General features: G+C 34.9%; 3 protein-coding genes across 4 annotated transcripts; 1 reads left to right on the forward strand and 2 right to left on the reverse strand.

The window, feature by feature from the left end:
* The first annotated feature begins 2,997 nt into the window (after positions 1-2,997).
* Positions 2,998-3,948, forward strand: LOC113713341 (uncharacterized). Its single transcript, XM_027237053.2, has 2 exons — positions 2,998-3,426; positions 3,637-3,948. The coding sequence occupies exons 1-2, from the start codon at positions 3,136-3,138 to the stop codon at positions 3,718-3,720; spliced, it is 375 nt and encodes a 124-aa protein (XP_027092854.1). The 5' UTR covers positions 2,998-3,135; the 3' UTR covers positions 3,721-3,948.
* Positions 3,949-6,821: 2,873 nt separating this feature from the next.
* On the reverse strand, positions 6,822-7,268 carry LOC113713206 (ethylene-responsive transcription factor ERF112-like). The gene has a single exon (XM_027236868.2). The coding sequence runs from the start codon at positions 7,266-7,268 to the stop codon at positions 6,822-6,824; it is 447 nt and encodes a 148-aa protein (XP_027092669.1).
* A 1,343-nt stretch (positions 7,269-8,611) lies between these two features.
* LOC113714768 (exocyst complex component SEC6) lies at positions 8,612-22,902 on the reverse strand. 2 transcript variants are annotated; one of them, XM_027238829.2, is made up of 25 exons: positions 22,624-22,902; positions 20,891-20,929; positions 20,648-20,736; positions 20,412-20,502; positions 20,144-20,233; positions 19,962-20,041; positions 19,185-19,277; positions 18,167-18,193; positions 17,859-17,966; positions 17,561-17,699; positions 17,382-17,417; positions 16,919-16,974; positions 16,189-16,297; positions 14,871-15,011; positions 14,588-14,767; positions 13,697-13,780; positions 13,514-13,600; positions 12,146-12,190; positions 11,565-11,643; positions 10,418-10,487; positions 10,168-10,255; positions 9,963-10,052; positions 9,492-9,608; positions 9,313-9,375; positions 8,612-8,945 (listed from the first exon to the last, which is right to left on the reverse strand). In XM_027238829.2, the coding sequence occupies exons 1-25, from the start codon at positions 22,750-22,752 to the stop codon at positions 8,814-8,816; spliced, it is 2,262 nt and encodes a 753-aa protein (XP_027094630.1). In that variant the 5' UTR covers positions 22,753-22,902; the 3' UTR covers positions 8,612-8,813. The 2 variants fall into 2 exon arrangements, with proteins under 2 accessions (XP_027094630.1, XP_071925252.1); XM_072069151.1 differs by having other exon boundaries at positions 17,835-17,966.
* Between the last annotated feature and the right edge of the window lie 1,583 nt (positions 22,903-24,485).

Below are 24,485 nucleotides of genomic sequence, written 5' to 3' on the forward strand. Positions count from 1 at the left end.
TACTTTGAATTAATTTTTGGGTGATTGCAATTGAACCCAAATCAACATCATGCTTTTAAATTCCCTTTGTTCCTATTGCCTATCTTGGAATAATGGACTTGGCTGTGACATTTTCCCACTGGCATTGAACTAGGTTTTAGTTGGCAGACAAAAGGTTAAGTTATATATATCTCGACAATAAATTACGTTAGTTTTTGTGTTACGGTGATTATTCAAACTCCGACAGAAAACTAATTATTTTAAAGTCATTCGCGAATAAATCGCTCGAATTTACGTGAATAGTTAAGATGGAGAATAAGGGAAAAAAGATTTTTGTGAACTGAATCGACTAGTTTCATTTTGTCTACTTCTTGAGTTTCTTCTACTTTTGTCTCAACTCCGACCACCTCTTAGGTTGATTTGCAATTGTGGGTTAAAGATGATTAGTAAGATTCCGGTCGAGTCATCCAAGCAAAGAATACCAAAGGTTGGGGAAAAGGGGGGTCTTAGTTGGGATAAGCTTTGCGGCACGGCACGAGTGGATTATGCAGTGACAAAAAAGTCTTGATTTTTTTGGTTTTTGAGAAGAGAAAATTTTTGACCAATCTTTGGTTTTGAAAACAGATCATGATACGGCATCTTCCTTTTGCTTCTTTTCAAGCCGAAAAAACTACCATTCATCATCCATCTACGACTAAATGGCTAGAATGATGATAACTAAGTGTCGAGTGTTGACCTCTCGTCTGCCTTAATTCTTTGCCAAATTATCACTAGTCTAATTCAAAAAGCTGCGTAATTATTGCCATAGGTGTCATGTGCACAATTTCTTTTTCTTTTCAATTTCTTATTGGGATGGTGCACTGCTGCTCTTACGCAACAGACTAGTTGCAAGGATAGGGATGCTTTGTTTGAATTGTAGTTTTCAGCGTAAAAAAATTTACGTTTTTCGTGAATACATCTTTTAATTATCTTAATTTTTATTTCATATACATCAAATCATTACAGTACGTTTTTCGTTACAATATAATTGCCTTAAAAGATCAATTCCTATTTCTTCTTTCTTTTTTCGGAAAAAAATTGACGAAACTCAAAATTTTCGACTTCCAATTCGAGTAATAATAGCATCATAACATGTATTTTAGTACAAACGAACTAGGAATAATTTGCTACACGTAACGCCTATCTGCGGAGTGCAATGATTTGGATGGGTTCCAATACCTAGTCAAAGTTGTATGCAAAATCTGTCACTAAAATGAAGATAAAAATCAAAATTTCGTCAGCATGATTTAAGCATAAAAAAAGAAACAGAATCTCTAGGAGAAACATACATAGATGATACAACCGTGAGTTGTTGAGCCCGAAAACCAACCTAAATGGTTCCTTCAGCGAACGCTTTTCGGTTGCTCTTCAAGTTGGATCCAACGTCGTAAGTGCCCCAGAACGGATCGTTTAGAAAGCTTAAAAAGCCCAATAGATCATGTAGATGCCTTCTTCAGATGAACGTCCAGAGCCCAATAGAAATCCAATCACTTATAATGGGACCTTGGTAAAACTCCGGCAAGTAGACATTTTAGGCTGGCTTTATTAGTTTGTAAGAAAAATTTTAAATTCAAATCCTTTAAAAAAAAAAAGAGAAAAATAAAAGTTAACAAGTTAAGTGACCGAAAAATTTTTAAATATAGAAGACGAAAATGAAGAGCTTATATGAGTCTAAACTTCTATTCTTTTCACTCAATTTTTTTAAAATTTGGAAAGGGTCTACCTAATGAGTGCCAATTAAACACCTGTTAATTAAAAATAAGTATAAGCGACAGTAAGTAAGATTAAATAGAAAAAAAATAGATAAATACAAAAAAGAGTAATAATTATTAGTGATGAGTGTTGAATGGACACCCGTTAGAAAATCTCGGGACATGTTTGGTTACGGAACAAGCGAATTTAATTGTGGTTTTCTTTATTTGACTGTAGTCACTTAAACAAACCAGTCTTAATTTAATACGGGAATCTAATTAGTTGGGAGAAGTTTAATATGAGAGAGCAGGTGTTAATGTTATGGGACGAGACAAATAGGAAAGGCCAACAGTTAACATCTGTCATCTGACATCCCCTCCCCCAGGGCCAGGAGCAGGTATTTTTCAGCACCAATTAAGTGGTGGAGTATTTTATTAAAAAGAAAAAAATACAAGTAAATTTAGGTTTAACCCTAGCTGTGCTGTGCATATCTCAGTTGACTGACGATAATATCTAAGAAGCTGATGATGTTGATACTTGAAAAGATTTTTTTTTTTTCTTAACGGGCGATTTACTATATAATATAAATTAACGCATATAATTACAATTCAGTCTCTTAAGGCCAGACAATTTATAGTCTTATTTATCAAAATATTCATTCCCAAAATTCCAATTAATAAATGCTCCCGATCGAGACACTAGTTATGCCAATCTTGTAAGCATTAGTTAACAGCAAGACGTAATTTCTTAAGGCTAGATAATTGAAGTCCTGAAACCTAAAAGATTTACAGATAAAGAAAAAAAAAGGATTAATCTTTTATACAATATTTGACAATATATACATTATCATCATTGAATGTATAACAAATACTAATTTGAATTTGAATTTAAAATCTAATTTTGCATATGTGATGCATCTAATTGTGATAGTATACGCATTTCTTAAAGCTTCTTAAGACGTTTTTAAATTACATTTTCAACGTATACATTCATTTATAAAACAAAGCAAAAAGTGTTGTAATAATTTTTCTTAAAAAACACCTATAAAAATTACAATCGTCATAATCTGAAGCATAAATCAGATTCAGATTTCGATAATTTCTAGGCTAATTTTTGTCTGCTTAGAACAACGCAACGTTGTTATACATGCATGTGCCACGTTCAACTCCATCAGACACAAAACCTGAGGTATTTTTATACAACAAAAATGTAATAAAATAAAATAAGAAAATCAAATGAGCAATCCAAAAAAAAAAACTGCAGGAAGAAACAGAAGTCATTTAATTTAACCAAACCCCACCCCACCGATCTCGATCGCATTAAATACAGGTACAGTGTGTATCCTATGTAGAAATAAATACTGGTCGAAGAACACAATAAAAAATTACCGCTATCAAGAAGAAGAAGAAGAAGAAGAAGGAGAATATGGAAGACACAACTTCAACAAGACGAAGTTCTGGAGTTGGTGATCATGATGTTTGTAATCCATGCAGTTTTCTAAGGAAAGCTGTAAGTGCCATGCTAAAGTGCTTAGGTTTTGATGAAGCAAAACCATATGTTGATGATCATGGTAACAAATCTTCATCATGCTCCAAGGAGAAGGATGAGGAAAAGTTTAACAATGAACGAAACGGTTGCAGTGGTCAAGATGACCAGTCCTCCTGCTCACCTCTAGATCCACCTTCATCAATGGATCCAGCAGATGATCCCCCCATGGTAATTAAGAGACCTACTAGATTCATTCTTTCATTTTCTTAGCTACCACTTTCTTTTGCTTTTTAATTGTTGGCCCATATACTTCCTCTTAGCTGATGGGGTACCATGTTTATTCATATTTCTTTTTTGTGTCGCGTGTGATGTGAAATTTGATTAATTTTTGGAGGGTTTCTAATCTGATGCTGTACTGCTAATTATGAGTGTAATCAGGAGGATTTAGCAGGGCGTGGAAGAACTCCTCCCAGGCCAGGAATTCGCACAGGAAATCCTCAAACCAACTCCAGTTCCTCGTGATTAATATTTCACCAGTTTGCTCTTTGATTTGCATGCGTCAGTTTACATATATAATCAAACATATAATCTATGTGTTTGTGGCTGAATATTTTTCCCCGGTTTTTGTAACTCTTTGGCTTGACAGAGATTACTAGAATAAGTTTCATATTTTATTTGTAAATTATGCGTACTGATTATTGCTACCTGTGTGTTTAATGGCTGATAGACATTGATGGTGGTTTGAATGAACATGTTTTTTATTTAGAACGAAAACATATAAATGAAATAAATAAACATGATGGTTTTCCGACCAACAAGGTCACAAAAAATGGTAAAAACTAGTATTACAATTTGCCCCAAAGAGATGATTGATAAGCCTGACAAGCTTTAGCTTAGTAATTTCTTGTTTACTTGTTCTGATTTTTTTATTTTTTGGTTGAGTAAAAATTTTTTTTTTAAATTTAAGCGGATTGGATTCTCATTGGCGTCTATGGAATACCTGACTGTTGGGATTCTCAAATTTCATTACTGTAGTCCACAACGAGATTATTGTACAGAGAGCTTTTAGGATTTCAACTTACGAAGTAGCAGTACATATGCTTCGAATTAGTTTAATTTTCAATATATCTACACAATTCTCCCTCACAAAAAAAAAAAAAGCTTCAACTTTGAATGTAGTTGGTTTATATGATGGATTTTAGAATTGTGTCCATTTAAATCTAATTCTTGGTCAAACTTTAATGGAAATATGGAATCTTATTTGCGACTAAAATAAAAAGTTGCCAAAACTTTTCATCTGTATCTGGAATGCCAGGTACTTCAGTTTAGTAGTATTATTTATCTATGCAATTTCTTCTACATCATCATCAATCTTGAATCAATGGTTCTGCATTCAAGGAACATCATCATCTATCTTGAATGCAATTGATTCAAGTGCAATCATTTCGTTTGAAGGCTGCAACAATTTTTTACTATCTATTCTTGTGTGCTTTCTTTCTCCTTTTGTTTTGTTTCTAAACTGTAAGCATATTACCCATGTGGATTAGCTGTTTTTAGGAGTGTTTTTGAAATATTTTACTGTAACAGTGTATATGAAAAAATTTTACTGTAGAAATTTTTGGTGATGTTTTTGAAGGGATTTTTGGAATATATTTTGGGGTACTTTTAAAATTAAAATATTTTTAGGATATTATTTAAAAATTAATACTGTCACTCATAAGCACAATCGCCACCGCCGCCACCCCTTTCTCTTTCTCCTTCTCCTCCACTCCCCCGCCCTCCCATCCCCTCCCTTGATTTGGTCACTGCTAGATCATAACCAGAAAGTTGCGACCTTCTGGTCGCGATCTAGCCGTGACTAGATTGCGGTCTCTGGTTGCAACCAGAGGCCTCGACTAGATCGAGGGGGAAAGGGAAGGGGAGGGGCGGGAGTGGGGAAAGGGGAGGGGAGGAGAAAGAGGGAAGGAGAGGGAGAAGGAGGAGGAGGAAGAGGAAAAGGGAGGAGAAAGGAGGAGGGAAAGGGTGGTGGCGATGGTGGGTGGGGGTGGTGAGTGGTAGTGGGTGGTGGTAATAGGAGAAAAATTTTGTAGAATTTTTTTTAATTTTTTGTGTGTGTTTGTGAGTTATTTTTAATATATTGTATGAATGGGATTTTTTGAGTTGTTTTAATTTGTGAATTACTGTAGTATTGTATTTAAAAAAAATTAGTTTTTGAAAAATAGGCCAATCCAAACGGAGCCTATAATTTTATAAAGTCATCTAATTATATTATTACTTTACTTTTGATCTCTAGATTAATATACTAAACAATGATGTTCTTTCAAGAATATTTTGGTGTTCAATTTATATGAAACATTTGAATATTGAAAAATAGGTCAAAATTATAACAAAATTTATAATGATTAATCAGACGGTAAGATTTAATCAATTTTATTTAAATTTTTTTGTATGACTAACACAAGTAATGAAATATTTAATGAATGGTGTTAATTTTTTAAAATAATTTTGTTGAGTATGATCTAGAGTAGTTCTCTCTAATGCATCGAATAGAAGCCTACTCCTTTTTTACCTTATTTTTGGTGCTCCCTCCTCTCTCTAATGGTTTTTCCTCCTCTCAACCTTGAAGAAACCAATTACGAGTAGATAGCGCGTTGGAAATTTATCCAGATTGTGTTCACTTCGTTAATTCGACTGGATTCTCCTGTATTTCTTCTAGGGAAAACTGCACCAAAAAAAAAAAAAAAAAGGAACAGCAAAACATAGACTCTAGAACAACGTTGTCAAAAACTCGAATCGTGGTCGTGGAAGACAAAATTTTGGACCACCAACATACACCGACAGTTCTAACTCCTACGAACATAAAAAAGAATATGAAATCAAGTTACAAGAAATTTATGTTTCTCCAGCAGAGGAGACACAAAGGTCCACGATTTTACAGAAATTCATGTTATTACTCCACACCTTTGCGATCTCGACCTACCAACGTTTTCATGTCCACTAATATATTATATCTCTGCTGTCGTTCTCTGTACTTTCTAACTCAATCAATTAAGGATGTATCCTATATATAGACATGTCTCAAACATAATAGAAGGTTGCGAGTTGCTCCACAGGGCAATAGTAGAATTGGTCATTTTGGTCCACATGGGCTCTTTCGGCTAATTAATCTAGAATTGTGAAACCTATTTGTTCAAATATATATCTCTTCTGGATGTCTGTTGGAACAAAAATGAGAGGGTTAGCATAAAATCTAGGAATTATTTCCCTAGCCTCAATCCTGTGCTAATGAAAACGAAGTCGAAAATGAACTGCCAACGGAAGCCTACTTGCTTTTGAATAGGAATTGGTGTGGTTGTTTTCCTTCTTTCAAGATACTAATTACAAGCATACACCGTATTATGTAAGAGATATAATGTCTTCACGATTGCACAGAAACTTTTAGTGTCGTATTTCACCCTCTTAAAGTGAAAAAGATTAGGTAAAAGAAGAACCCTTCAATTTGATCATTTCAGTTTAAGCATGCAAAAACAATGACATTTAATTCTGTAACCATCAAAGATAGTGAGAGAGTGCAAAAAATTCCATTTAACCGTAACTAAAAATCATCCATAAATAAGAGGCACTCAATCCTTTTGTATGCCATCAAAGCTGGATTGGCGGAAGGACTCCAAGACAGAAGCAATGAAAAGAGACTCATCATCATCATCATCTTCGAAACTGCTTACTTCCGCGCAGCTTTGATCAACTTCTTCCAAATCAGGAGTTGGTGGTGGAGGCGGAGGCGGAGGCGGTGACGGCGGCGATGGTGTTGGCAAAGCCAAAAAAGGGTAAACGAAATTGGTGCGGGCTTTTTGAATGCCACTGAAAGAAATGGACGCAAGATCATAAGCCACAGCAGCTTCTTCAGCAGTGTCAAATGTGCCTAACCAATGTCTTTCTTTTGTGTATGGATTCCTTATCTCAGCTGCGTATCTTCCCCATTGCCTCCTTCTAACTCCTAGGTATCTAGTCGAGCGTCTTGAGCTTCTTCTCCCTTGATCTCTGGCGACCATTTGAGAAAAATTTTCCATGTTATTTGGACCCGGTTTCTCTTGAGAAGCAAGACAATATGTATAGGTATTCAGAGATCTGCTGCCCAAGAACTAAAATGAACGAGGCTTGTAATTTATACTAGCGAATGACATGAATTGAAGTGGCTCTTTCTTTGTGATTTAAAACTAGGCGGATACTTTCGCGATAATGTTTTCAAATCCTAGTGGGTTTGGCCTGCTCGCTAGCTTACTTCAATCAAATTGTCGAAACTCTCGTTCAAAGAAAAGGGGATTTGTTTGTTTGTTAATTCGATGATTTTGGTTTCGAATCCCACAAATAAATGTCACAGTAGCTTTCGATGGGGTACGTCAAATTAAATAATTAAGTCCCAATTTAGCGACACTCCATCGAGTATCCCTAGTAAATTTGACAAAACTGATTCATTTTTCTAACCCCCAGTGTTATTTAACTATTTATTAGTCAAGTGGGGCAGTTGAGTTGGGCAGCATTGCTCATTTGATCACAATATAATAGTGTAAACACACCAGTCAATTGTTTCTCTAATGGACGTTTATGTGGTGGCATTACATCCTTATTTTCCTCCCAAGTGACATGACTAAGGTGAGCAAAATGCCCAAATTCTTGCAAATCCATGTTGCATTATTACACTTGTTGGCTACAAACATCTCTCTTCCTTCCTGAGGAATTATTTATTTCTCATATTTTAGATGCAATGCATTGCACTTCACTCAACTAGTTCCCATTGTCTGTCAATATCCAAAATGACATGATAGAAAGCTGGTGCTATTATATAATTAGCACGTGTGTAGGGCTATGATATTGGAGTTTAGTCACAAAGGACGGTTTCTTCAAGCTGAGAAAATGTTGGGAGACAAACTTGCGGAAAAATGTGTAATTATACATACTACAAATTAAAAAGCACGAACATGCATGACAAAGATGCGTGCCATCAGCCTTGTTGGGGGAAAAACTCACAGTGCGTTCTTAGAATAAACGCATTACCCCCACAAATATGCGGCATGAGATTTGTCAATTTCAGGCATGAAACATGACATGGAGCTTTCTACCCGTGGTTTTCTTGGCTCCAAATCAAACATGACATAATTGCGTCAATGTGTTGCTATACGTGCAAAAGCATGCCTCATCCTTTAATTTTTGAATCAATCACTACTTTTGGTTGAATTCGATAACCCCACATCCAGGAAATGGGGCAAACGAGAAAAAGAAAGTAAAGGAGAAAACACCTTAGCAATGTTGGATGTGTTGAAGATAAATTGAGCTCGGTTGCTGATGATTTGGAGTTGCAAAATGAGAATAAGCTTCAAGTAATTGTCGTGGCAGTCACGAGGAAGCACGCATATTGAGGGCCTTGAACCAAAGCCTCTTTGAATCACACTTAGATTTTACACACACGAAAAACGTTGACCTTAACTTTTGCACTTGGCCTATGAAATCTTTCAAGCTGGACAGGACTCAAATGAAACGTCGATGCCAAAAAAAAAAAAATCTATACAAGTGCAGAAATTGTAAAAGATTGAGAGAAATAGACGGATTATTACAGACTATGTAAGCTTTCGCCACAACGAGACTTTAGAAACTGATAAGCACTTCACTCTTGGAAATACAAAACCGGCCTTGGGAGGATTGCCATCCACAAGAGAATGCTCGTAGATGTCTTTGCATTCCTGAACAACCTGGTGGCCGAATAAAATCTTGTTATTATATGCATAATAACTCGAGAGAGATTCAAGGTTCTCCCAGTGTCAGACAAATTAAGTGCTAATGCTAGCTCATTAAGACTGTCATTTTGACATCAGTAAATGTTGACTAACAATTACCAGTCGATTCTAAATTTCACCAGTAGCGCACTTTTTACTCATTGTGTATCAAGAATGTTTTCCTAGAATCTGTGATCATATTTACTTCAAATGCGCTAAAGAGTTTCAAATCCAAAGAGCATTCTTTAGATGCTTCAGCAAAGCATATCGGCAGTTTCCAAAAAATCCTGATTAAATGATTTCAAACTTACTATTCTCAAACCTACTACAGATGTAAATTTACCTCTTTGGCATCTTTACGCGGTATACCTTCTCGGAGTCCCACAATTTTCTCAACAACTTCAGGCTGTAGTACAGAATGGAGGTTAATAGTGGTGAAACAAATATAAAAATGGATATATGATGCACGCGTCTCACACCCAAAAAGTTAAGAAGCAAAAGTCACTGCTTAATAGGACTTACAGGACAATCAGGTTGATGGTCAAGAATATTGGTATAAACGAGAGTAAACGAATCTGGACTCTCAGATGAAGCAAGTTCTCTTAAGTCACCGAGTATTTTTATTCTGCCCTCAATTTTCTGTCCAAAAGGAAAGAGAATCCACATCAAGCTGTAATATTTAAATAATAGAGGAAGAAAAATGGGTCCAACTCCACGTACAGATGCAAAAATATATAGCTTAACTCTGCAATCCATTATAAGCACAAATGTTAAGAGGCCAACAAATGCAACAATGGATGGGGACAGTATGCACTATAATAATAATAATCAAATCACCTATATACAGGAATTTAATAAAAGTAATATTTTCACAAACAATAACTTGTCGTCCTCTGATAAGTCAATACAAAGACGCCAAGAATGTAAAGGTTTTGGAATCAAAAGGCAAGGGGAATCTAAAAATTATGGAAATATCAAGGGAGAATGACTTACAGAAACACTGATGTACTCTCGGAAAAAGTCCAGGATAACCTCCTCATCCAGCCTCATCCTTTCAATTGTTTCTTCCTTGATATAATTTTTCTATAGAACATATCCAGTAAAGAATATCAATTTCTTGAGAGAAAAAGTATCATCTCAAAGTACTTGCAATACAAAAAGAATCAGGACAAAATGGCAAATTGTGTAGCAATGAAACCTGGGTGAGAAGATGATCAACATAAACCACAACAGTTTCCTCCAGGCAAGCCTCAACGAATCTCCTGAATGATCTTTCTTCTATGTACCTTGTTAGACAAGAGCACACAAAATCATAAGACGCAACGTTGGTGCATGAACCGGAAAGCAGGTCATTCAAGAACTAAAAATTATATCAGCCCGGAATTTCAGAATTGCCAAACTTTGAGGATCTCAGAATGAATGAATTACTCAAGTTGATGACAACTTACATTTTCACATCTGTAAAATAATCACCAAATGTTGCAACTAGGTACTCAGTGACCTGTCCTTCCAACCAATCTGGGCTTTACAACAGCAGAGGTAAGCAGACCAAATAGAAACATGTCCGAAGGCAAACAAAAGTTCTTTGTTTATCTAATTAAAGGAATTAATAACAGTGAGATCACCTAAAAGAACTTCTGGGCAAAAATCTATACAAACGACCAACTTGCTTAGATGAACCAGAGCTCATATCCAGTTCACCCACACAATGCAAATTAATCGTTTAGGATATCTGCATGCAAGGTAACTATCAGCTTCATTAAGGATTAAACCATTTTACAAAACTGTCTTTAAATCATTTTGGTTAGATTTCCTTGGAATGACAAGCACTTTTACAGCTTTAGAGAGTTAAGGTGATTCTTTAATTGAAAAGACAAGTTGCCAAAGCCTTCTCCACAACCCCCTCCCCCCCCCCCCACCCCAAAAAAACAAGGCCCAATATGTCCTTGAAATCAGAAGCACTTTACTCATTTAGGGAGTTAATGTGAGTCTTCGGCGAAGAGACAAGTTGCTAAAATTTTTCCCAAAAAGAACGGGAACAATGTAGTGGATGCACAAAATTACATTTTCATTATATGCTATATCAAATCATACTAGCTTCACAATGCAATTCAACAAGAATTTTCCAACAATATGTACAATTTTCCAGTAACTTCATCCATCTGTTTTTACAGAAGTATTGCTGGATGTTCTCTTTCTCTCCGTCTAAACTGAGATGAATCTGCTCAAAATGCTGTCTTGATTCAACAAGATATGAAACGTATGACACAGGAATTATAAGGATGATAATGGGCTAGTAGTTCTAATGGCACTTTTCTATCAATAATCCACTACTTACTTGAAGTAGATAAATGATTACAACAAGACCGCTTAACAGATTATTTCTGAAAAGAAACATACTACAGATGTTAACCTACAAAATCTGAAGATATTGGAAGTGCTGGCTCTTTTTACACTAAAATTTGAACAAAAAAGGAAATACTGTCATTACCACAAAACAAAACCGAGTATAATTTCCGGAAACACAGACATAGAAGAACTTATTTACCAAAAACTGAATCTAAAAGAAGGGGTGTAGTGGTGTAATTTATTCACCTTTTTGATATAGCTTGACAAGTAACTCCTGCACTCCTGGATCTTCAAAAATGACGCTGACAGTTTGATGAACAGCTTCCTGGAATTAATAGAAGATTTAAGTAAACATGATCATTCAAGCACATGCACACAATTAATGGAGTCTTCACAGAAGAGCTGATTGAGTTGCAATCCGGAAGGAATAATGAGAACAAGCTAACATTATCACTCCCTTCTCCAAAAAATACAATTACTAGTAAAAGAATATTTTCAATTTTAAAGTTCTCCAAAAAGAGAAAACCTTTTCACAGAACTCAAAAAATGTACACAATGCATCAATATACACTATTAAATGCAAATATGATCGGTTAGGAGTGTAATAGGACATATGGTTAAAGGAAAACTAATTTATCAAAGAACAGAGATAGAAACTTTTTTTTTTTCTTTCAACTCTCACATACACGTGATACCCATCTTGTCAATATACACAGTGCATAGGGCTTAGTTGTATGCATCTAATAGAATGGCAATACATATTGCTTCAAAACTATAGACATGGATTTGGAACTTCATAAAAGAAAAAGGTAGGAGCATCAACATACTTTTGCAACCTCCAGAAAACCTTTGCATGTATCCTCAAAATTAACCTGCAAATGTGAGTAAGCACGCGTCAGAATACATGAATAATTATCATACTGTACATGTAGCATAACAAAAGTAGAGTGGGAGAAAAGCAAATGGCCAGTAAAGTCCATCTGCCAAAAAGAAAAAATGCAACAATATAAGAAATTTATAAGCATGAATATCTTCTGAGCTATGCCCGGCATACATTCTGTAGTCTCTAGTGAAGAAAGTAGCTCCTGATTGATGCACTTAGCTATCCTGATTAATTAAGGTTTTGTAACACAATAATACCTACCCTCTTTCACCCTCCCGACTGAAGCAAAGTTTTTTCTTTATGCTTGTTTTCTTTGCTCCCTTCTAAATCTTTGTGCCCCCCATTTCACTTGACTTTTCTACGCATTTCAATTTCCTTTATTCTCCCCCATTTAAACCATAGGCCCAATATATTGTGTTCACAGTTCTAGTTTACAAAATTAACTTTCCATCTTGAGCAATCTCTGTAAAACTTTACACACATATTCACATGTTTTCCAGAAGACATCATTAGAAATCTAATCAACTTTTTGTCATGCATCATGCAATACAAAACTACATATGCACTAATTTTTGGTGGAAGAATCTATAATTCATTAAAACAGGTAGTAATCAGAAGATAACTACTCTAAGGTACTAGAAACATGCAATCATCTCACTTTCTGTAGAATTAAATGGACATGTACAAAGTTATAAGAGTTTAGGTTTCAGAATCATGTAGTCATCTACGTATTCATCATAACGTCAAATTTGAAATATCCATCTCTTGATGCATGCACAAACAACTTTGATAATAATGATGGAGCAGAAAAACCCTCAGACCTAATGTAGTCAAGATCCAAGATCAATCCTAAATATGAAGAGAGCTTATTTCAGTATGATTCATAGCTAAGTGAAAGAAGAGCTCTGTGATTTGCTAATTACTCTTATTCCATTTGTTCTCATGAATCTTCCTATTTTTTATTTAAAATTTATTTCCTCAAAAAAGGAGTACTTCCTCACCTCACATCTCAAATCTATGTACTATAAACTTTCTGTCCATGGAAAATGATGTTGCTTTCTGACAACACATAACCTGACCTCACATTGTTTTGATTGTGTTCCACCCCAAGCTAACAACCTAAAATATGACAGTGAAAATATTGATGGGCTAAAATAGAATGTTATAGCAAATGAAAGCACTTTTTTGGGACAAGAAGTTGCACATAGATGCTTGTGGACAATGCATAGAAAACATATGCTACAATGATCTACCATGTAGAGCCCAGCATAATTAAAGAGGGGGAAGCAACAGTATTCCGAGGTAGGCAAACCTGCTCAGCATAATTTGGCGGAAGAGCTTCAATGGTGCTTGAACTCAGCTCCATGGCAAGATCATAGCAGCGAAGATTATTATTTATCTATCACATTCAGTTATATCCTTAGCAAACTAAAGTTGAAAAGTCATCATAATAAAAGATCAATTAGACTAAACGAAGTTTACAAAATTCACTTACCACTGCACAAAGAGGTTCTAGACCAATTTCAGAAGCAGGTTCCTCTAATCTCTGCCTTTCAGCTGCTTGAAAATCAATCATCACCTAAGGAGAAGAGATGACCAATTTAGCAGAAAATAAGAGAGAGAATGGGCAAACTGGTATAATGATTAATTAACAACATAGTGAGAAGGGAATATATATTAAGATAGGGACAAAACCAGATATAAATTAAGTAGTAGCATTTGTTCGACTATGCTGTATGAAAATGTAGATTGAATTTTCTGATGAACTTGGGCACACCACAGATCATGCAGAAGATAGGCTGGAGACTAGTAACAAATTTTCAAATGTTGTTGTAACTAGAAAATACTATAGAATCATACTGTGCACAAGTGTTAACAATGTATAAACTGTTTAGTGATATACAGCTAATCATGTTGTTCAGAAGTATCAACAACATAGGTACTATAAAAGAATACGTCCACTAGAAAGATGAGGCAAAAACAAGAACATTTTCCAATCTTAGAGTTCTTGACAGCTTAAATGATCTAGCAACATAGATCCAACCTACTCTAGTAATTTGCTTTTAGGAAACAAGTAGTGGAGTGGGAATTAATATCAATAAATTGGAACATGTAAAATTGCTAGAAACAGATTCTGGCACAAAATGGGCACAGTGACAACGAAAATGCAGTTTCAATTCGGACCTTTCCCAGTTAACTGTATGAGTTGGCAGCAAATTCAAAAGGGATCTAAGCAGATAATGTTCATTGACACAGTAATTACTATAGCACAAACAAAAAAAATACTATAAATGTAAAGTACTTGAGGTGAAATTGGTTCGGTTATGTCCTCAAATGAACAGCTCCTTTTGACATGATATGATTGACAAAACTATCTCAAACTCACCTGAATTATAGCCAAAGAGATTCTATACAACATGACATCAGTGCTATTCTCCCGAACTATTTGTACTTGCTCTCCAAGGATTCTAAATAAGTCAACAGCAGCTGGTGTATAAAGCTTTCCATCATCTGTTTTCTTAGGTGCTTGTACCTTGTCAGCCTCAAGTATATTCAAATACCATTTCTGCAGAACAAAGTTAAAAATGAAATTTGCAGTGCTGAATATATTTGTTAGAGGAGCAAAATGAAGAAATAGCAAAGCCAAGTAGACATCATATAGTTATTACCCTTGTGGTAGCTTGCATTCTTTCTACATATGCATTCATGAGGGGATCCATTGAGCCACTCTCGGAACAAACTTGAGCTAAGGACTCGTCCACACCAAGTCCAATTAAATTTTCTTGGTATTCAACTACCCAACCTGTAACCTAATTGAATATATTGAGAATTAATTTCTTTAAAAGAAAAAGAAAAACCAAATTACTAACTGATATGAGTAAAAGAGAGTGAAGATTAAACGCTTCCAATATATGCGCCATGTTTTTTTATCACCAAAAATACTCACAGGACTTACATAGTGTATATATAGAGAAAAGGAAAACCAAAGAGCAATTAGGCTGAATGGTTTTGCAGTCCTATTTGAAGTTATTTCTTTTTCACTCTTGACAAAACCCAAAATCCATTCTAGAATGTATTAAAATCTCTGACCTTCTCTTTCTGAGAGTTTTCTCTTTTAATTTATGAATTGACAGGAAAAGAAACACTAAAAAATCTAAACTTACCTTCTGACTATGACATTTCTTATAGACAAATTCTTGCAGATTTCAAATATACATTTAAAACAAATGATGAAACAGTTTCAGACATAATTTGTAAGTAAAAGATCTTCAAAATAACACCACTACTGGGGGATTTCAAATTCGTACTGAGAGAGGAATTTCAGAATCTGGGGAAACTCAGATATTAGGAAGTGGATGAAAAGGACATTAACATTTTAAGAATCCAGAAATCTGCAGTTCATCCTTAAAGATAACATATCAGAATAGGTTTTGATCTGTCATGTGTTATTTCTATTTTTCTAAATTTTAATCTAATATAAGATGGCTAGTCCTCTATTCTTTATTTTACCATCATATCTTCAAACCTGACCTATAACAAAGCACCAATTAAATCCAGAATATGAAGAAAATAGATACAGCAAAAGAACACATGATTTTATACATATCCAAGAGTGACAGCATTTGATCCCATATTTTTAATTTGGGAGCAGGTGATCCTCTTTAAGATGCCTTTAAATCCTCTAAGCAGCACAAGCGTGCCAAAGTATGGCAAAGAAAAATACTTTGGTAAACATCAAACGGAAATTCAACAATCTTTCTAAAAAGTGAAATGAGAAAGCAAAGCTTTACTTTTTTGACCGTTTGAAGTGCAGCCACCATCATATAAGAACAAACATCTTACATCAAACAGTGTATTGTTGGCTTCAATTCCACTTAAACTACTCCAAAACTGAGAAAGGACCAAAGACTAATGAACAGGTTTAACTGTCTTTCCTATTGAAATAGATGGCTCAAGATTAGAATCACTGAAATAAGGTGCAAGTACCTTTAAAATCTCAATGTTTGTCAGTTCATTAGCTTTGTCACTGAGCAGTCTCAACCACTGAATAAACCTCTCCGTATAAAGATTTACCATGAGCTGGAATATTTCATATCTGTAACCAAGGAAATTGTTATTACAAAACATTGGAGAAATGAAACAACAGCAATTAAACAGATGCAATTCATGGCATATGGTAACCCATTTGCAAAGCTAAAGAAAGAAACAAACTGCACAAAATCATCACCAAAGAAGACGATTCCCATGAAGTTGTGTTGCTTATTATGGTATCAACTAACAACCAGTCAAAATCAGGATATTGCATACAGTTCAGTAGAAAACGATCTTTTTGTCTGCTTATATATCTTTTCCTTAATTTGGTGTAAAGAATTATAGGTGCAACAATTTCCATTATGAGATTCACTGAAAATATACATTTGAGTAAATAATACCAGAGATTAATATTTTGGCATGCACGAATCATATAACTGGTAAGTGAGATGTCCAAAAACAGAAATTACCAGAATTCAGCATTTGAAAGGGGAGGGGAAAAAAGATAACTTAAGTAATCCAAGATTAAAAGCTTGAATTCAGCAAAGCAATGAAAAAGTGGGCTGAACGAAGGGCAATAAGCTGATTCAACTAATAAATATATCAGAAGAAATAACTGCTAGTAAAGTCAAAAGCTGCAACAAAAACAGAAAGCCAATTGAAGTGTATGTGATGCTGAGCAAACCTTGGGGGAAAGCAAGGAGCCACGTAGTCACATATATCTCCAAGCTCTTCACCAATCTGAAGAAAATAAAGCATCCAATTACTTGTTGGAGAAAGGCTTACCCAGAAGTCAAATAAAAAAAATAAAAAATAAACATGTAGCCTTTGAAAGATGAGGACAAATGAAGAGTTAAGAAGTACAGAACTGCAAAGATCAACAAAGACTATAACACTTAGAGTTGACAAGGATGGTAGATAAAAGGCGAGTCACTAAGAATATGAAAATGTATATGCTCATGTTAATATGTCATTTCTGCATGTCGCCAGTTAGTCAAAGATGCTGAGTAGTATGTCAATCAAGAAATATCTAATAACAGCATAATACCATCTTCAATTCTTCCAGTTCTGCCCCTTAGAAAATTAAGAGTATTTTAACATCATATCAACAAAATTCATATTGTGAAATATAATATAAGAGGGCTTACCGTTTTAGCCTCCTCTATAGCTGCTTTTAAATCTTCCTGCATCATAAGTAAAATTGTGGGGTGAACCACTATGATAGGATATAGAACTAAAAGGAAATTAACACAAATTATAAAAGGAAGAGCCCCGTAAATTTGAATTTGTATGTTAAGGATCAAAATAATGTATCTGAAAGATGAACCTCAGCAAGCAGTTTGTTGAAACGTGCTTCCACTGACTTTCTTATTTGCTCATAGCATTTATCTTTGTAGCCTTTTCCCTGAACCTTCAATTTTTGCTGCATAATGTTTCTAGAAGAAGGCATTGTAGTGGTAGATTTCCTGCATGCCACAAGTGGTCACTAGAATTAACACATCAACAAAACATTTTTGTCAAATGGGGAACCGTATTTGAAAATTCATATCAGATTATGCGTATGATAATGCAAACATGAGCAAGTTCTAAAGAAAATCCACATTGTAAAACTATTCAAAAGGTACTTGGCAGTTCTCCGTGGATTAGCAATTGATGCCATTGCACCACCTCCCTCAGCCTCAGCTGCTTCTTCAGCAAGTTGCTGATCTAGAATCTCTTGCATTTCAACAACCCTGGGATGGCAGAACCAAATCATATCACCACTTCAATGAAGGGATGATGGGAAGATAAAATACAGACATGTGCTGTCATTGAATAATTGTATAGAATATGAAAAGTTATGTGTCAGATTTGCAAGATCTCATACTATTCTGACAGTTTCATGCATTACTTTTCCAAAAGAAATGACAAGAATACATGATAAGTTACACACCTCAAAGCACGAACAAGTGTTTGCGGGCTGCAAACAGGAGACATGAAGTCACATAAGCATCAGAGAAATCACAAGACACTTAATTAATATTAGCTTGGACTGCAGATGACCACATTCACACACAAGAAGCTCTACAAACATGATATGGTAGAAACAACCAAATGTAACAAACAACCAAATTTACAGCCTACTAAACATATGCCAAAGATGATAGCTAATTAGTACCGTAACAAACGTCAGAACTATCATATCAAAATGAGAATTTCTTAGACCCTAGGGTGATTACTGCCATACCCTGAGTGCACCTTTAAATAAAAAATAAATGTACTCTCTTCATCACTCAAGAACAAATACAAAATGTAACTACCACTTACATCTCTTTTTCACAAGTAAACTTAGCATTAGTCAACTACAGCTCTCATGCAGATTGTTTATGTACAATAATTTTACCTGGACCTGAATAACAAGACTAGAATAATATGCATAGTCTTATACTAAGCTTGTCAGTTATGAGAAGGCGAGTGAGGAGCAATTGAATGAGCCGAGCTGAACTTATGCACTTCAAAGCTAGGTTTCAATCCACATTGGCACTCCCAAGGTCAGCTGAAGCCAGGAAAGGTCTGGAAATATGCTCAAATTTGACTCAGTTACCAAAACTTAATACTCAATCTCGCTTAGACCTACTTAAATGCTACACAAGCCAACTTAATATTTGAGATCAAACATGTTATCAAAACTGTTGAAGTAGAGAGAAAAATTTAGCAGATCTTTTATATGCATCTAAGAGAGCAGAAAAGATAATTGCAGCACCAACCAAAAAATGCTCTAACTTATGCAGCCACCTCACTGAAAGCTAGCTAAATATTGTATAGTATCAGCAGTGACAACAAATTTATACACAACTAAGACATTTTAAATGAAAGATCCATACGTCATTTCATGCTTGACATCCGAGCATTTTAGGAATCTAATTTGGCAGCCTAAATACAATCTAAGCTTGAAATAAGGCAACAAATACCTCTCCTTAGCCAGTTGAAAGAAATTTGAAATATGACCCCATAGTGTCTTCTCAAATGTCTCCCATGTGTGATCTACATCTTCAAAATATTCTCTGTAAAGCGGCACACATTTAATGTCAAACAACAACTTCAGTAACTTGATCCAAAATTGTCCATAACCTCACTAAAGCATGTAAGATCTATTTACATTAGACTACTGGACAATGGTTTCCATTAACACCTGCTATAGGATACTTATTTATTCTGATACAATACCGGTCTCATCATTTCTCCAGGGACTAATTAAGGTAAATCCAAGTATTAGATAAGGCAAGTAAGATTTATTTACGTTGGATTTCTGAACATGGTTTTCATTAACATCTGCTATACAGTACTTATCCATTCTGATACAAGACCGGTCTCATTATAATTTCTCTAGGCACTAAATAAAGGCCAATCCAAGTATTAGATAAACCTTGGAGTAAAGCCAATGGTGAATCGTATATAGTCAAAGCTTTACTGGATTTCAAACTTCAGAAAAGAGTTCTTTTACATATTTGTACAAGGAAACTATGCCAACAATTGTTCTCACTAATTACAGTGGAATTGGCTATATTGCTAACTCAAGCACTCTGGACCTAAAATCTTTAAATTAAGAGACTATACAGCTGAAAAAGAGATAAAGCTGCATGGTACGCGTGAAAAGAATTTGCAACATCTGCGAGAAAACCCTAGCTAACACATGGAATTTAGGACAAGCATAAGCACCCTAGTGAGCTGCATTATAAGATCCTGACCTTAATCTACCAACCTCTTCCTTATGAGATTCTGCAGCTGCTAATGCAAATCTTCGTTTTCCGTCCAGAGCAGTTAATCTCTACATGCAATAAGGGGATGACATTAGCAACAAAAAGTTAGATTATGATTAGGTCATTCAAATAAAAAGGAAATGAAATCATGTAATACAAGAAGAGCTCACCTCGTAAGAGTTTATAAGTTCCATATCATCACTCAAAGAATCCCTAGCTTCAGAGGCCTCAACAGAAATTGACATCATTCCCTCCACATCCTATAACAGAATGAGAAATTAGATGCAAGGAAAGTCCTAGGAAAATATTGTATGGACTGTACTTTAGTAACTGCAGATGCCTCAAAACATCTAATGAAAATTTCAAGCAATTCACAACTATGTAGTTGATCCATAAAGGCTTAAAGTAAAAAAGTCAGAGGATAAAGTGCCTATGCACCTTCAGAGTTGTATTTAAGTTATTCCTTGCATTACTGAGGAGCTTTATCTGATCATGATTTTCTATCAACGTTTGGCATTCCTGACATAACCTGATCCACAAGCAAAGCTCTTAGGAAAACCGAGACCGTAGCACATCATTTCTTTAAAGCCAGTTTCTGCACCAATACTAGACTAGGATCCACTAATACAAATATGGAATAATTGCATTAACCAAATATTATACAAGTCCCATACTTCTCAATGGAAACAAAGTTCTCCCTCAGCTCGTTTATTGTCTTTTGAGATAATGAAAGTGATTCTAGACCACCTTGCGCCTGTTCAACCTGCATAATAGTAGAATATATTGCAGCAAAATGCATTAGGTATAAACTTTGGGATCAGAGTTCTCTGTCTCTATAAGCTTGTCATAAGTCAAGAACATAGAATAAAGGCTTAATAATAATTAGTATATAAACAAAAATATAAGTAGCAATGTACCTGTTCAACCACCATCGTACTGAGTTGTGCATCGTTTGCCTGAAATGGAGGAGAATTTAGAAGCTGAGAGCACAATCTAAAGAACTTTTCCAGCTTGTCTTTTCAATCTCTTCCAAGTAAGGAAAATTGATCAAAATATCAAAAATCACCAAATCCACATAAGGAATTACTGATCTTGCAGAAATAGCCACACAGAACTAGCCATGCAGAAATTTCAAGTATACATGAGTGTAAATCTTCAAGCTCTGACCAACTGATAGATCAATAGCTAAAAGCATGTATCTGTTCGGTTAATTGAGGAAACTCAGAAATGAAACAGACATTGAAAATCTTGAAATCAGATTATCCCAAGCAAAAATGATCAAAACTCACATTTTCCAAGAAATAGAAACAGTATAATGTTCTTTGGCTTTAACACATGTAGCGAAAGCCCCAAAGACACGTCAACTTAAAATCTCAACTAAAATCCTTAATAACTCATAAGCTCACATTATGAGCACAAGGGAGAGGTGCAGCGTGCAGTTAAGACTCACAAGTTTACAAGGTCCAGGGCTCATTAATAAATACATAAAATCAAAGAAAACATCTACCAAGAACTACACAAGCAGGTATACAGCTGGTTTGCTCAAGTCTTCTGATAGATGGCACAATAATATTATCCAAATATAATGTTTATGACAAGAAGACCCATATAAAATATCACCAGTGTTCTGACAATGGCAACTCGTTCATCTGATAGGTAGTTATCAAGTCAATTTGTCTGAGGAATTATTGTCGGATAAAACACAGGGACAAGGAGAGTATATGGATGGAGAAACTCAGGTGCTTATATTTGCTAAAGATGATACTACCTAATGGCATCTCACAAGTTCCAACTACAGAGCAACAGGGGTAAGTCATCTATATTTGCAGATTATGTGAGAATTAGTTGGTCTGTAACACGATATCCACAGGGTAATTGAGGTTAACAGACTTTGTGCCTAGAGAGCCTTTTTCATAATTTCATCCCTTCTCAACCAAAGGCACAAATCAGGTGCAATTTCACTCTTTACAGTCCAAAAAAAAAAGTTAAAAAAATAAAAATAAAATAAAATGGGGAAAACTATATAATGTTACTGAAGCACTCTGAATTCTTCAAAAGAAGAAGTCCATTGGCTACAAAACTTCACTATAACACATTTCATTCAGCTACAATACAATGCAGACGTGCAAGTGCCAAGCTTAAGCATTCTATCAATTAAATAGAAAAATTTTCGAGCCCCCAAGATGCTCAGGTATAACACTTCTCTCTTCTTATCAGCATAAGATAGATACCGATCTTATGAGCAAACTAACTCAAAATGAGATAAGCACTCATACTAATGGGCATAAACCAGACGATTAGTTGTTCAGAATCCAGGGCTTTCTCAGATAATTTTCGCTTTCATACTGATGGGCTTTTCGCTTTTTCTCAGATAATTTTCGAGTAATTATTCAAATATCAAGTGCCACTTAAAACAGAGAATTCTACATGCTTGTCAGCTCAATCTAATTATTAACGTATCAACCAGCTGAGAACCTAGCCAAACATGATCTTCTTTTCGTTATTTAACAAAAAATGCTCCATTCGACAGATATTCTTCCTTTTGACTGTTTCCACAAAATTATGTAGAGCGAATAAGAAAATTTCGTAAACAGCAGAAGAAATGAACTAAAGTGACCAATTTTTTCTCTTTTTTCCTTGAATTTCATACCTGTTGACGAGCAATGTAATCGGCTTTAATGGAAGAAATTGACTGTAGAAGCTCCGGCAACGGCAAGAGCTTCGCCACCTCCCTAACCGCCGCCTCTTTCGCCTCCACGCCGAGATCTTCAACCATCATCTTTTCTCTCTCTAGCTAGCTGATGCACAACTGTTCTGTCTACGCGTATAACATACAGCAAATCGATCAAATGCGAAATTTACATGAAATTTCCTTGGAAATTATCTAAGCTGGATGAATGAAATCCAACGAATTTTGATTTTTCTGGTTTTTAATAGTGTAGTTTGAGCAATTCAGATACGATGGGTCAGCGAATAACGGCTGATCTATATGGAGCCGACCCGAATGGGACTGGAGTTTGGGCCGAACTCGCAGCGGCTTTTATTGTTTCTGTTCGACGGGCCAATATTCGATTCAAGGCCCATGTCACATTAAAACAACTACGAAAGACATGTAAAATAGGGAGATGGAGGGTACAAATAAAAAAGTTGGAAAACTATATGCAGCTAAATTAAAAGATTAATTTTTTCCAGCTAAATTAAAGTGGTGGTATATAATCAGAATTCCAAAAGCCTCTATAGATAATGTAAAAGTTATTAAAATACAGTTTGGCTAAATTTATTATGCACTCAACGCATTTTTCGATTTTTAAACTTTTCGAGAACGTTCTAAATCACCTTTAAGCTGTACGGGAAAAAAAATTAAAAAGGAACCAATTTTCTCACGGATATATTACCATTTGATTACATATTCTTAACATGTGGAATATCGGTAATTACTCCAATTAAGCAATTTGATTTATTCTCAAAATGGTGTTTAAAACTTTTAATTGCTAATCTATTACCATTCATTTTGTCACACAAAAGATATTTAATTTTCACTAAGGATATGCATATTTGTAGTTTGGATCATGGAATTTCTATAATTGGCTTAGTAGTCCTACCGCCTGCGGACAATTAAATTTTTATTATATGTTTAATATGGTTGAAAAGCACAATATTTTTCATAGTAGTTAAAAAGTGCATAAAATTAAAATTTTTTAATTTCAATGCACGAAATTTAATTACGTGACACCCTAACGGAATTACTATCTCTTTTTGAGAATATGAAAGTCATATATAACTATCATTAACAATATTCAATTCAATAGAGAAGCTTTTATTTACTTTGACTGAAAGATTAATGAACGTCAATGCACGAATTCTGTAGAGATCCCAATAACTAATTAAAGCCAAACTTCCTCGAAATCAATGCAATGTACCCAAACTTCATCCCGATAATTAATTTTCAAACTTTGACAAAATCAATACAGTTTATTCAAACTCCACGCCTTTTAAAGTTTAAACAAAATCATGAAAGGGAACTAAAAACAAATCAAGATTTTTCAGATATATTGTATATGTAAATTGCAATCTGATCTATTAATTCTAGTGTATGTTTAATCGGCCATTAGGACAATGATGTAAATTAAATCATGCTGGATAGTTTTCAGCAATTCGGGAATAAAATTTTGCTTTTTATAAATTAAAAGAAATCAAGATTTTATACCTTTTGTAATTTTGAAAAGTTGATGATCATGATCAAAGACTCTAATCTTTCTAGCTTTGAAATGATGCCTGGCCAAATGATTTGCTTTTTTGATTTGTACTACCATATACTTAACAAAGGATTTACTCCAAAAAGTATACGAAGGTAGAAGCTTCACTTTTTTGTTATTTTATGCAGAAATTCCATAATCAAGTAAGTATCACCAGAATTTTGACTTACCTGTAATCTAAAGACGTAATCATTCCCAAGAAATCAACAATCTGATCAAAGCAATATATAGGCTCCTTGAATATATGTTGTAGTAA

Source organism: Coffea arabica, chromosome 10c, assembly GCF_036785885.1.
Source record: "Coffea arabica cultivar ET-39 chromosome 10c, Coffea Arabica ET-39 HiFi, whole genome shotgun sequence".
Classification (NCBI taxonomy): Eukaryota; Viridiplantae; Streptophyta; class Magnoliopsida; order Gentianales; family Rubiaceae; genus Coffea; species Coffea arabica.

What these genes read in the sequence shown, in the direction of transcription:
- LOC113714768 (XM_072069151.1), bottom strand. Translation starts at nt 22,752, where the DNA reads ATGATGGTTGAAGATCTCGGCGTGGAGGCGAAAGAGGCGGCGGTTAGG. An exon ending in ACTTAAATACAACTCTGAAG is followed by an intron (nt 20,234 to 20,411) that starts GTGCATAGGCAC and finishes ATTCTGTTATAG; the next exon opens with GATGTGGAGGGAATGATGTC. An exon ending in GAAGAGGTTGGTAGATTAAG is followed by an intron (nt 19,278 to 19,961) that starts GTCAGGATCTTA and finishes GCCGCTTTACAG; the next exon opens with AGAATATTTTGAAGATGTAG.
- LOC113713341 (XM_027237053.2), top strand. Translation starts at nt 3,136, where the DNA reads ATGGAAGACACAACTTCAACAAGACGAAGTTCTGGAGTTGGTGATCAT. An exon ending in CAGCAGATGATCCCCCCATG is followed by an intron (nt 3,427 to 3,636) that starts GTAATTAAGAGA and finishes GAGTGTAATCAG; the next exon opens with GAGGATTTAGCAGGGCGTGG.
- LOC113713206 (XM_027236868.2), bottom strand. Translation starts at nt 7,268, where the DNA reads ATGGAAAATTTTTCTCAAATGGTCGCCAGAGATCAAGGGAGAAGAAGC.